The 12,840-nt window shown below is 36.7% G+C and overlaps 1 protein-coding gene across 1 annotated transcript in view; it reads right to left on the bottom strand.

The window, feature by feature from the left end:
• The window catches only part of LOC104516038 (dedicator of cytokinesis protein 4), a gene marked incomplete at both ends in the record, with an annotated part of 66,785 nt that extends 54,819 nt beyond the window's left edge, over window positions 1-11,966 (bottom strand). The window contains 8 exons of the mRNA XM_010160234.1: window positions 911-1,081; window positions 2,126-2,207; window positions 2,932-3,032; window positions 3,150-3,233; window positions 3,335-3,432; window positions 9,233-9,389; window positions 10,114-10,220; window positions 11,804-11,966. Coding sequence (XP_010158536.1) covers window positions 911-1,081; window positions 2,126-2,207; window positions 2,932-3,032; window positions 3,150-3,233; window positions 3,335-3,432; window positions 9,233-9,389; window positions 10,114-10,220; window positions 11,804-11,966 — 963 coding nt within the window. The remainder of the gene's footprint in view (window positions 1-910; window positions 1,082-2,125; window positions 2,208-2,931; window positions 3,033-3,149; window positions 3,234-3,334; window positions 3,433-9,232; window positions 9,390-10,113; window positions 10,221-11,803) is intronic.
• Between the last annotated feature and the right edge of the window lie 874 nt (window positions 11,967-12,840).

Genomic DNA, 12,840 nt, shown 5'->3' on the forward strand with positions numbered 1-12,840 from the left:
TAAGCTTTTCATCCATCAGTACCCCCAAGTCCTTCTCCTCAGAGCTGCTCTCTATCCACTCTTCACCCAGCCTGTACTTGTGCTTGGGATTGCCCCGACCCAGGTGCAGGACCTTGCACTTGGCCTTGTTGAACTCCATGAGCTTGGCATTGGCCCACCTCTCCAGCCTGTCCAGGTCCCCTTCTCTCCAGCATTTTTGCTGTTGTCTTTTCACTGCACCTGCTTACATGATACGAGATGGAAGAAGCACCCCTCTACTCTATTCTCTGAGCTGCTATTTTCTTGGAAGAAAAATTTTCTACAGAGCTTTAGAAATTAATAATTCTTAACAGGTCTTAAACACCTTTGATTACAGAAACGGGGAGGAGGACAGTGTATCTATGAGCTGTAGAAGTTGGTATATCTGTGGCATTTAATGTAGAAAGCTGTCTCCTGTGTGTTTTGCCTCTGTGCTTTAGCACTAGTCAAATTCAGTAGTCTCAATTGAAATAAGGATTCCAGCTAAGTATTGAAATATAGGATTCGGCAAGACTTAAAGGTTTTCTGTAAAGCATGAAAATTCTGACAGTCTTTTGTATAGCTCAAATTCTTCAGTTCCAATGTGGTTAAAACTAAGCTGTAAAATGCATCAAACAGAGAAATTGCTTCATTTGTAACCAGCAATATAATTACTATAATTATAATTCAAAATTAAATATTATATTTAGGATGATCTTTTCCAAGTATATTTAGAAGCTGCTGGTATGAAAACTTTACACTATAGGACAAAAGGTATGAGGATGAGCTGAAAATGTCATTTTGATCCAGCAAAAAAACATTTTCATTCCAGGGAACATAGGTAAGAACACACATACATTTTCTATACTGGACATGGTGAGTGGCAATAAGCAAGGCCTGCTTGAAAACTTACTTGTAGTTGGGATAAAGCACTAGCTCCTTTGCTCTCTTGGGAAAGGAAGAAGCGTACTGACATAAGAAGTTCTTGAATACAGCAGCGAAATTCCTCCTCATTTTGTCCACCAGTAGCAATAGAGAATAACCTTCGAGACTGAACTATATATTTAAAGATATATTCCTGTGCCTACAAATGTCAAAAGCAGGGATAACTCATAAAAATGAACCAGCTCTTCTTTAAATAGAACACACACAATGGTATCATTCAGAGAATTACAAATGTCTGAAACAGGACACTTTTGGCTGATCTTTCTATTCAAACACTAACATTTCAAAAGCACATACTCAGAAATGATCTTCCTTTCCCTTTCATAATCTCTACAAAGCAAGGAATGATTGCTTTTTTAACAAATGGAAAACTGCAAAATCTCAACATTGCTCATCCCATCGCTTGCATGTCTTTGGCTACAGAAACATGTATTGCATTAGCATGCAAGGTCAATGCATGTTTAAACTTTTAAGACGTTCTGCGAATTTTTTTTTCCTGTTAAAAGTTGTTTTCCTATCAACTGTTAACAAGATAATTAAAAAAAAAAATAAAAGGCAGCTTACATTAAGTTGCAAAACTGCTGTGATGTAAATTTGAAATACACCCCTTTCTTAGTAACAAGCCCCCTAAGTTAACAGCACCACGGAAAACCACAGAAGGGTTCCACATTGACATTCTGTTTCCAGGCTGTAGCACCTGTCCCAAATGGGATTACTGTTTTGTACAACTCAGCCTGACTCCACGCTGTGCTCTCTTGATGGTACAAAATGGAGCAATAAGAACAACCAAACCCACCATTTTCAGTAGAATTCTCCCATGTCAGGACTGAACCATTAAGTCAGGATATATGTCTGCCATTTATATTCAGTTATGCAACAGATGTTAACACCACCAATGTTATCCATATTTGATTTCTTAGATCTAACTCCTACTCATGTATAACCTCATTCAGGAAGGAACACAGAGCTCCACAGTCTAGTGGTAGTAAGCTCCATTGATCAACTTACTGACAAAAGAGAATGATGAATAAGCTGACTGCTCTGAACAAGTCTGCAGCTCCCTAGAATGAGTACTACCATTCCATCATTTACATGTACTCTGCTTCATTTCCCAAGTTAAACCTGTTGGTACTGTATGAATACATCATTTAAATATATAATTGCCTTCAATGGCTTTTATTACCTTCAGTACTTCCTGTATATGTTCGTGCAGCTCTACTTCAGTGACTCGATCAATATGCCACTTTAGGACTTTTATAAGATCTCTAGAATAGCACATCGGAAAGTATTATAACACAAAAGTGGGAAAAGGGTTAACTTTGCATTTAAAGTGCCAACCAATAGCTGCTATATGAGAAACACTGACAAAATAAAAGAATTGAGATTAGATTTCGCTAATCACCACAGGCCAAACACTACACTTAGTTTTCAGTCTGCTGAAAGCCACCTAGTAGATTTTTGTTGAACAGGAAATAATACCAGTATTACATATGCAGTAGAATGATACTGACAGGGATACAAGAGTTGAGTTAAGCCAGAAAAGCCCCTGCCAGCAGGGAGTACCCCTGCTATTCTGTGCATCGATCTGCAGTCTCATTAAACTACACTGGTTTTCATGGAAGTTTAGCTAGCAAATAAAAACAGTACAGCAGAGTAAGTGATCCTTATTAGTGCACTGCTCTACACAGACAGTGAACACAGCTGCAGCTGGATGATGTTATGGCCCCTATGTTTTCCAAAGTAATGCAAATAAAGAAATCCACTGAAGATAAAGATTTTAAAATGAAGCCAATGTTAGAATATTGGGCAATCAACGTTTCTGGTAACCTAAAGTTATTTTACTCTATTTAATGGCCTAAACTTGGGCATTCATACAAGAATTGCATTTTATTCCTAATAATACTGTTTAATTTAATCTAATGAATGATTTTGCTTAGTTTACCAATAACTGTCAGTATTGAAATCAGATAGAAAAAGTACAGACTTCACCTGTATGCAAGTGCTCCTGCAAAATGACTTTCAATGTACGTGTCCATAACTGGCTTAAAGTGGTGAAACTTGCTGTCCTGCAGCAAATTTATTATGTGAACCTAAATGTGAGGGAAAAAGGAAAGGTTTGGGATTTTTAGTTTTGTGTGATGTGGGTTTTTTTTCGTTGTTACTTAGTTCTTAAAAAGAGTTAAGAATCATTACGAAAAGAAACTTACCAAACAGTCAAATACTTTTGATCCATATTTTTGAGAGTTTTCATCTAAAATGCCGAATAAAGTGTCTAGTGTATCTTGAAGAAACTGATTGAAGAGAATAAGAGTTTGTTATTAAACAGGTATTTTTGTGACATGCAAACACATTATTTCCCTCATATTATCTGAAAGCATAGAAAGGTACATACCTTCACTATTTCTGAACCTTCAATTTCTTTTAATTTTGAGAGGCAACCTGCAATTTTGTCTGGGTGGGTTCTCCATTTCAGAAGGTCAAGCATATCTCCTGCAAAAACAAAATGCAAGATTCTAGTTGGAAGCAAAGCAGCTTTTCAGACTTTGAATTCTACTATTACAGTCCACACAGCAAAACTTGGCATCATTAAAACAAAAGAAAACATCTTGAGATTTGCTATGACATGATCTGCCCAACAACAAATTTTCATTCCATCCCATAACAACTCCACCAATATAAACATAAGAACATCGTACAGGGTCACTAAAGCCAGTCTGTGTGGCAACTGTATCATGCAATATCCTGTTCGGATATTTGTCAACTGCCATCTTAAGAAGAGTAATTATTTTGCTGTCCCTCATCCCATTGAAGGATGCCTTCCAAAGCCCTCATCTGACAGCTAGAAATAGTTTCCTAATTACTAGTTTGAATATATTTAAAATACTCATCTTCCTATGTCTGTCTTAGAGAAACACAATGCCTCCGAGATCCTGCTTTAGTAATAAGCAACAAAAACTCTTCAGAGCTAAGAGTTCTTCCAACTTCCTCCAGTTTTAATTAATTTTCCTTCAGCTTTCTCACCCAAAATGGTAACTATGTTACAGACAAGATTACATGGCTGTTTTTTATGTCATTAGGAAGCTCATATGGGTGTTGTAAACACCTGACATATGTTCTAGAATTTAGTGTTGTGGGTTTTTTTTTTTTTTTTTTTTTTTTTTTTTTAAAATTTATTTTAAAAGATCATATTGGTGACACACATAGATGTAACACTGTTCATTCCCTGCCTACAGGAGAATTGGAGAATTCCCAGGAGACTCCATTAGGGTATGAGCCTCCCTTTAGTACCATTAGATCTCATCTAATTTCTACTCTTTAATTATTTAAACCAAAGTTACCTTGTTTTGCCTGTATCACATTTTGATTTTCTCCCTCTTATACAGTTGAAAGGTCTCATCAGTATATCAGCAACAATTTCATTAGCAGGTACTGTAGTGTTTTAGGTTTTAGTGAAATACCTCTCTCATCCCCAACCCTTTCCATCCCTTTAAAACCAGAGGTCAATCCCAGACCTAATTCTTCAGATCTAATAGTTTTTTCCTTCCACTACAGTGCAACCTGCTAGTTAGTTCCCTTTTAGTCTTTATTAACCAGTTTTAAAATTCTTATTCTATTGAGTGTTTTCTCTAATGTCCCATGAGGTGTATTATTGAAGTCCAGATGGTTTAGATTTGCTACGTTTCCTCTGAATAATAATAATAAAACTTTGAAAAGAAAGATTAAGAAGTTTATTCTGGCATGATATGCCTTTGATAAACTCATCTTACAGCACATTCCATTTAGCTACATGTCCATTTTTTCATCCATGATTTCTTGTAAATAGTTGCATAAAATTCATCAGAAGGTGATGGCCCCATTAATGTGTCTGCTTTTCCACCTGTCTTAAATATAGGTACTGTATTTATTACATTAGGTCACGTGTTACTGCTTCAGCTTCAGAGATGTACTAAAAAAACCCCACCTCACTATGAATTATGATGAGGAATTTCACATCCCATACCATTCAATAACCTAAAATAGAGTTTTACAAACTTGGCTTGGCTTGTCAGCACTCTTCACTTGACCCTGCCCCTTGCTGACCTCCGATACAGTTGCTGTTATTTTTCCCCTTTCTGGTGCAGGTTCTCTGCATACTCCTCGCATTTTCTGCCTGTGACTCAATCAGGTATGCAGCACTCCTTCCAATTTGTATTCAATGAAAGTTCCACATATTTTTGAACCATTGAATTAAATAAATCCCAAAGTTCCTTTACATTTGAGTTTATTACCTCCGCATTTCGTTAACAAGCTTCTCAGAATTTCTCAAAGCCTGCCCATTTGAAGCAGAAAACCTTAACCACTGTCCTATCCTTCCATCAGTTTAAGCTGAACCATTGCCTAGTTGATCACTGCCCAGCATTGTCTTAGAAGGATCCAGTTCTTTTGAAAAGTTCTCAGTACTTCTCAAAGAAAGAAGCTTATAGCAATTTTCCTCCTGGTTCAGCAAGTATTTGCATGCTTTCTATCACAGGCTGTTTTCACACTCAAGTAACCGTTGAGTCACACCAATCTTTGTCTTCTCTTTCCCAGTCTGCTCCAGGAAAGCTCCTCTCTCCAACAACAAAAAATGAAGTAATATTTTTATTTTATGTTATTAAAGTAAAATCACCTGTATTTACATCTTGCCAGAGGTGTTAATGGCAAACACTCTACATGGTATTCTACTAATATTTTGCTGCCTTCATTGATTTTGGTGGGCACAAATTTTTTTAATGCATTTATATGTTTCTTTTTTATTTTGCTTCATGTGTGCTAGTATGGATTAAGAGAGATGCTCAAGTTGCACTAGGAGTGCTGGAGGGTCACACGCACAGGCACAGCAGAGACAGATTCCAAAGACCAAGGACAAATGACAGGTCTTATTATTCCTTCTGTCAGGAATATTCAAATAAACAAGCATTACAAATCCAGTGAACTGCATTTGTCTTTTGGATAATTAAATGGACTTCTACACTTTATTCTGTTTAAGCCTCAACTTGAGGAGCAGCACGACTAGCTCAAGTTGTCAGTTCATTGCAGGAGAAACACTTCTTTACAGGTTTGCTGGAGGAAGTTGGTGGAAGATAGTTGACACTCAATTTTAGGGATTTCTTGGGGGATTAAAAACGAAAGAGAGCAAATGTAAGACGCTCACTTCAAAGCACTCATTTCAAGGGAACTGCTAAGCAGGAAAGTCATTGCTGAGATAACATTCGTGAATAGCCCAAGCATAAATGACACGAACAGCAAATCTGACATGTGAATCACAAGGGAAAGGGATAGCAATGTGGCATGTATTAAGAGAAATAAGAATATAAAAGCATCCCCCAAAATAGGCCCAACTAGGAAAGCGTAGTTTTGGAAAAGGGAAAAAGTCAATGCTGATGATAAATTTTGCTGAAGAACAAAATATTTTTAATGCCTTCTCTTAATCATGATCAGATTGTACATCTACAACAGGATACACCTGACCTATCATTCCTACCAAAGAAAACACTTCCCTTCTCAAAGTCCGTAATTTAAATCCAAAGTGCTATGTTTAATAAAAGCTTTAGAATCATGTGTATGAGGAAGTGGTTTGGGATGATCTTTCCATCTTTCTCCTATAAATCCTGAGACATCAGAAATTGGGCTGGTGTAGTATTACCGCACTTCAAAAGGAAAAAGCCAAATTCCAGAATTGGCAACCTGCATTCCTCTTCCAACAGGCTGCTTCTGCAGTTTCCACCACTCCCTCCAAACTGGGGTCACTCTGCTCCCTGTTACTTTTGTTTTATTAATCACCAGTTTAGCTTTTTTTAAAAGCAGATAGATGGATTACACCTCTGCCTTGCCACAGACGTGCTGTACAGCATGTTGCTCTGCTCATGAACAGCTGCTTACTGGGGATGTGCCGATCAGTGCTGAGAAATGTGGACGCCAACTTGCTAAAATATTCTGAGTTGCCGGATGGATCCCGAGTCTCTGGCAGGCAGAGATCCCTCCTGTATGTCAAAAACTAGGTAGGACTGCTAACTGCACAGTAGAAAAAGACTGTGTTCTCTCTTGCTGTTTTAGGTTTAGGTATTTTTAGGATAATGAAATATAATTATCCAGCAAAGGATGCAACACAGAAGAGCTGGCATACTTCTTTGCTAACATTGACTATTTATCTACTCAGGTTCAGAGGACAACCTAAGGAAAAAGCTAACTGGCAGACAGATTAGATAAGGAGGCACTCTTATGAGACACATTTAACGCACAGACTTCCCTGGTCAGAAGGTCTCTGAAAATTGCTTGGAAATAAACCTAAACCACCCCCCAAAGTACCCAGGGTAAGGTCATTATGGATCCCAACAACTGGGAGTCAGGCTCCTTCCCCCAGTCCCCACAATTTTAATATGCATGAGAGCTGATGGCATGTGGGAACAATAAATGAGAGAATAACAGCTGAGTTTCCTAGCGAGCTAGTAAATTTGTGCTCTAATTCAGTTACACCCTTTACAAGTCTGGGTTTGGGGTCCTCTTCTACACCATGGCCAGAAAATGGCATAATTTTCAATTAATTTCCAGGCTCTGGACATTGTTGGTTGTATACACAGGTAGATTTCTGAGAACTTCAGAAAAGCCTCCAAACTTAAAAACAGATTTAAAAATAATCAGCAGTTTTCAAAAATACTAATACAAATGTTTACTAAAAAAAGTAAATACACAGATCTCTTTAATCCTGTTTTTTGGTGGGTGTTTTTTTTTTTTTTTGTTTTGTTTTTTTTTTTTTTTTTATAAATATGCTACATTCTCTCAGGGATAACTGAAGTAATGCTCACATGACCAAATATCCACATGCTTTGCTCTATGTTCATTTTCTGAGCATGCAATAGGTTTGGCAAATTTTTGTTTAAAAGAATGGGGATTTGGAAACTCACCAAGATGAACTTCCCAAAGAAGATCCTTGGAGAAAATATGAGCCTGTCTATTGAAATTTTTTCCACCCTCTGAAGTACTGCTGAAATAATTGTTAACTCTTTCAGAGCTGAAAAGGGGATCAATATTATTCAGATATTCTACACCCTCTTACTCAGAATAAGGTTAAAAAAAAAAGGATATTTTATGTCCTACGTCACACAACTATTTACATCAAGTACAAACTAAATCCTGTACTGTGAACATAAATTAGTATTATAACCCCAGACAATAGTGCAACTATTTATCAGTGAGACACTTTAGTTCTGGGCAGCACTTGCATGCATGTGTAAGTACCAGTAGATTCATGTGATTTCCCTAAATCAAGGCCTTTAACTGGAGCAAATTTAGTCTCTGATTGCCTATTAGCAACCTTTGGGAAATTCTTTTATTGGCTAACTTTTATGACTTCAAAGCTAATTGCTATGAGAATACAGAATGGATGTGCACAGTGAAACAGACCACTTACTATTAGCACATAGTTCTGTTTTAGATACTTGTTACTAAATGGTGAAAATTAAGACTATTATTTCCATTTAAAAAGCTGCTCTAGTTATTGTTAAACAGCTATTATCAATTTGCAAGCAATTAGCATTTTTATCATCACCCATATAAGAAGAGTAAAGAAACAGTCATTCTCACACAAGAGGGAGCTAAGCAAGATCTTAAAAGTGTGATACACAGCTTAGGAAAAAATAATATAAAATGGAGGGGATATCAAAGAATGGTCAGAAACACATTATCAAGCAAATACACAAAATTTAGGAATCTGTGGAAAACTGTTTCACCTATTAACTGTTATTAATATAGCAAATAAACAAGACGAATTTTATACAGGGCAATGGTAAAGAGCACACATACACGTATTTCTATCTGCTGCTCCTTATATCCAGTGTATATGATTGTTTTAACTATTGGTAAATGTTTGTTGCCTTAAAGGAAGAGAAGTGATACAACAAAAAAGTAATATGTGCCTAATTAAAACCAAACTGCCACAGCCTAAAGCCTACAATAAGTATTTCATGAAAACTCAACAAACAGATTAAGAGGTTTGGTAAAGCAGCTGGGTGTTGATAGTTGATTCCAAGAGTGCTGCATTCAATTCCAATATCATGTTAATCTAAAAGGCATTATTGAACTACTTAAAATCAGTGGTTTATCATGCTGCATTGGTTTCCATCTGGATATAGAAAAACCTGAAGGAAAGCAGTTCGTAAAATGGAGAGAACATAAGCTATTTTTGAGTACATCCATGCTGACTTGGCACAGAAAAGGCTAGCTATGACACTCATATGAATTCATCATGTTTTAAATAATCAACATATCCTACCATTTTGTGTAAGTTTAGTGGAGCAGAGAAAGGACGTAATCCAGAAGGACTCTTTAGTGGTTTTTACTGTTTGGCTGTTGTTTCCTAGGAAAATTCCCTTTGAAAATGGGAGTTTGAGGTAGCGAACAGAATCCTGAAGGTTTGTGTTTTCTTCACACTGTGAAAACAAACCAGTTAAAACACCTGTACTGAATAAAAAGGACCAGATCCCTAAATTATATGAATTATTATTTCTCCACCAGAAACTGAAAATTTTTCACTCTGCTGGTTGCCCCTTTGTTTTTTGGTTCTCAGTTTCGTATCAAACATTGAAGTCTAACTAATTTTCATGTTATGTCAAACGAATAGCTAGAAATTTTGGTGTTAAATCTAAAATTTATTCGGGACCATATCAAATCCTCTGAACAAAGAGATAACTGAAATGTGGAAATGAAAAGAAATTCCTCAAAAACAAAATATCTCTAAAGATGATAACAGAGTAGATCTGCATAAATGAGCTTGCTTGATTTTCCAACTCCAGAAGTGGAGGAAGGTATCATGGGGTTCACTCTGTGTGTTTTAATTCAACTTGGCTTTGTGAAATCTGCTATAAATACAGATAAAATTATAATGGATGCATTTATAATTTATAATGGATATAAATACAATAATATAAGGGTAAGGCTTCATAGTAAAATCAGCGTACTAAAATGCCTATCTAGATTCAATTGTGATTTGTAACAGGAAGCTTAATATTAAACAACCAGCAATGAATATTTTAATGGTGACAAGATTATCACTCATCTGGTAGTGAATACAGACTTTCTCAACCTATTGTTTCCGAGCATTTATAGTATGTTCCAGAGGAATCGTTACAGCTAATGATTACTAATTCCAATTACCTTGTGTACAATGAGTTCATGGGTGCCATCTGGCAGAGTCCTCCCATTTTCCTGCATCAGGGGCACGAAGGAAAAGCCAAACAACTTCTTCTCACCCTTTTCTTTTGCTGAAATACATATGGAAAAAGCAGCAATTAAAGTTAGTATTATATATTTTAGACAAAGTAAATGGATACAATACAACATAAGAAGGTATACTGGAAGCTATTTGCAGCTAGTCAGACTAAGATTATTTTACATTTCTTTTCAGATTTGCAAATTTTCTCCTGTAATTTTTTTTTTTTTTTTTTCTCTCACTATAAACCAGAAAGCAGTGTTCTGGAATGATTTGGCATTTATTAATGACAAATGATGGAAGACACCAAATATGCATTCTTAGCAATATATAGACTGCCAGAAAACCCAAATGTGATTTAGCCAGTCCGACATGAAGAGAAAAGGGGTTATTACCCCCTATAGTAGCTTCCACCTATTGGTCTCATTTAGGTTCACCTCAGACTACAGTGCACTTCTATTTACAAAGAAGGCGTCTGCCTCTGTAAGTATGACTGAGGATGTCACTGTTCCTTACATGAATGGTGGACAGTAGATAACATTTTCAAACTTGGATGCCTAAGCTCAATTCCAAAACTCATCACCTAAATACAACGCAGACTACAAAACACTGAGATGGCACAGATTTTACTGAAAGCAGAGTGCAGATGCTGAACACTTCTGAAAATCAACCGGTTTTTCATCAAATGTGCATATATATTACTTCTGAGTCCAGGTTTAGCACAGTTGGGAGTGGTGCAGGCAATCATAACAAAAACATCCAACTTGTACTGCACGGGAAAGACTGTGCAAAAATGTATCATCTGTTTGAAACATACCATTGAAGTTTTTCCTTTATTAATTCATAGATTATAAAAGAAATCTGAAAAAGAAATCAATATGAATTTCTTCCTATATTACCTGTTCCTTGCATTTTGACGTTTATGTACCCAAAATCTAAATATACTAGCCCTTACTGTGCATGCCACTTTCCACAGAGGCAATCTAATTAGTTAAGCCTTGCTACATCTACATCACCAAAAGGAGACAAACAGCAGCAGTTTAAAAGATGTACAGTTTTATCCACCTTTCTTTTATAAGCTTGAGAGCAGTCAGCAGCATAGCTATGAAACCTGTCTCACATACCTTGGTGCATACACCGCAGAGCCAGACCTCAATTTTTATCTCAAAATCCTCTCTAAAGTTGTTCAGAGTGTTTAGAGAATTTTGGAATTTTATTTTATACAGAAAAAAAAAAAAAGGCAATACAGTAGTGATGTTAATTGACCATGACATGATGTATCTATGTACATTTCCCATTGGTTGGATTGCTAAACATAATATAATTTGGTCTAATTTTGGATAATTCAACAGGTAAATTCTAAATTTGCATTTTGAGTTTACCTTAAAGGCTGTGTACATTTGCAGCTGCAATGTTGTCTACTATTTAAGAAAACTAGGCTGGTTTCTCCTAGTATTTAGGCTCTACCAAAGCACTGAGTTCCAGCCAGTAGAGCTGCAAGCCTGAGAAGCTGTGTCATGAAAGCAATACAGATAAAGTTCATGCAGTTGTCTTTTTCCTGAGGTTTTATGGAAACTCATGTGCTGACTGCAGATGTAATGGAGAGGACTAACAGAAGTCGTGAATGGCACTTACTGGAACAGTGCCGGAATTCACAGCGGATGTGTGCTCCTCTGAATTTATCCACAGGAATAGGAAGTTTCAGCAGCTCAGCCCATCTGGGACCATTGTTATGATAAAGCACAAAGGAATGGTACTCGCTGGCTGGTGGCTCTCCAGAGCCAAATGAGATAAAATCCTAATGAACAGAAGTATTGATTAGAGATTAAAGGCAGATTAGTTCACTGGTAAGGTGCCATCAAGGACTGTTCTTACAAGGAAGACTATTCAATATTTACATTCATATGATGAATGCCACATGTGGTATAAATGCTCAATATCTTTAAATCCAAAAAAATAGTAGCACTTTGTTAATATTTTCTGATTAATGACAAGAATCATCCACACCAATGAGAATCCAAGTATTGTATAAGGGGAACTACATGATTAGGAAGGCTTAAGCAACAAATGTGACATGGAGGTCCATGACACAGAAAGGTCCATCCACTGTTATGTCCAAGCAACAAACAATGCCTGGGCAAGAACAGTCCAGGCTTATGACCTTTAGTCCTCTGAAATAAGCTTGTAACCCTGCTGTTATCAGTGATAGGCCCCAGCATGCAAAAAAGAAAGAAATCTGGATCTCCTGATTAGGAAGAAGCAAAATGTTTGTTGCCTTTGCAATCCCTATGATAGTGTCTCTATTGCAAAGTAGGCAGATGGATTTGTCCAAGTCCTGCCTTGGGGATACCAATTAATTCTCTGTGGGAAAGGTAAGCTGTACCTTTTCTCCTCAGCAGTTATAAGGAATCACTTTTGCATCTCAATGTCCTTCCTTTTTTTACAGATATATAAATAAAGATATATACGCAGACAACTGTATATATATTTATATACATAAAGAACATACATACATTGGACACCATGCATGTATATACACGATGACACCTCACACAGACACACAGACACAAAGTGCACTAGAGTACGTGTGTCACCCTTCCTTTATTTCGTCAGTCCACAGCCCTCACATCATGCAGAACATGTGAAAAAAGTATTTTCAAATAAAAGGGGGG

This window comes from Eurypyga helias, unplaced genomic scaffold (assembly GCF_000690775.1).
Source record: "Eurypyga helias isolate BGI_N326 unplaced genomic scaffold, ASM69077v1 scaffold9171, whole genome shotgun sequence".
Classification (NCBI taxonomy): Eukaryota; Metazoa; Chordata; class Aves; order Eurypygiformes; family Eurypygidae; genus Eurypyga; species Eurypyga helias.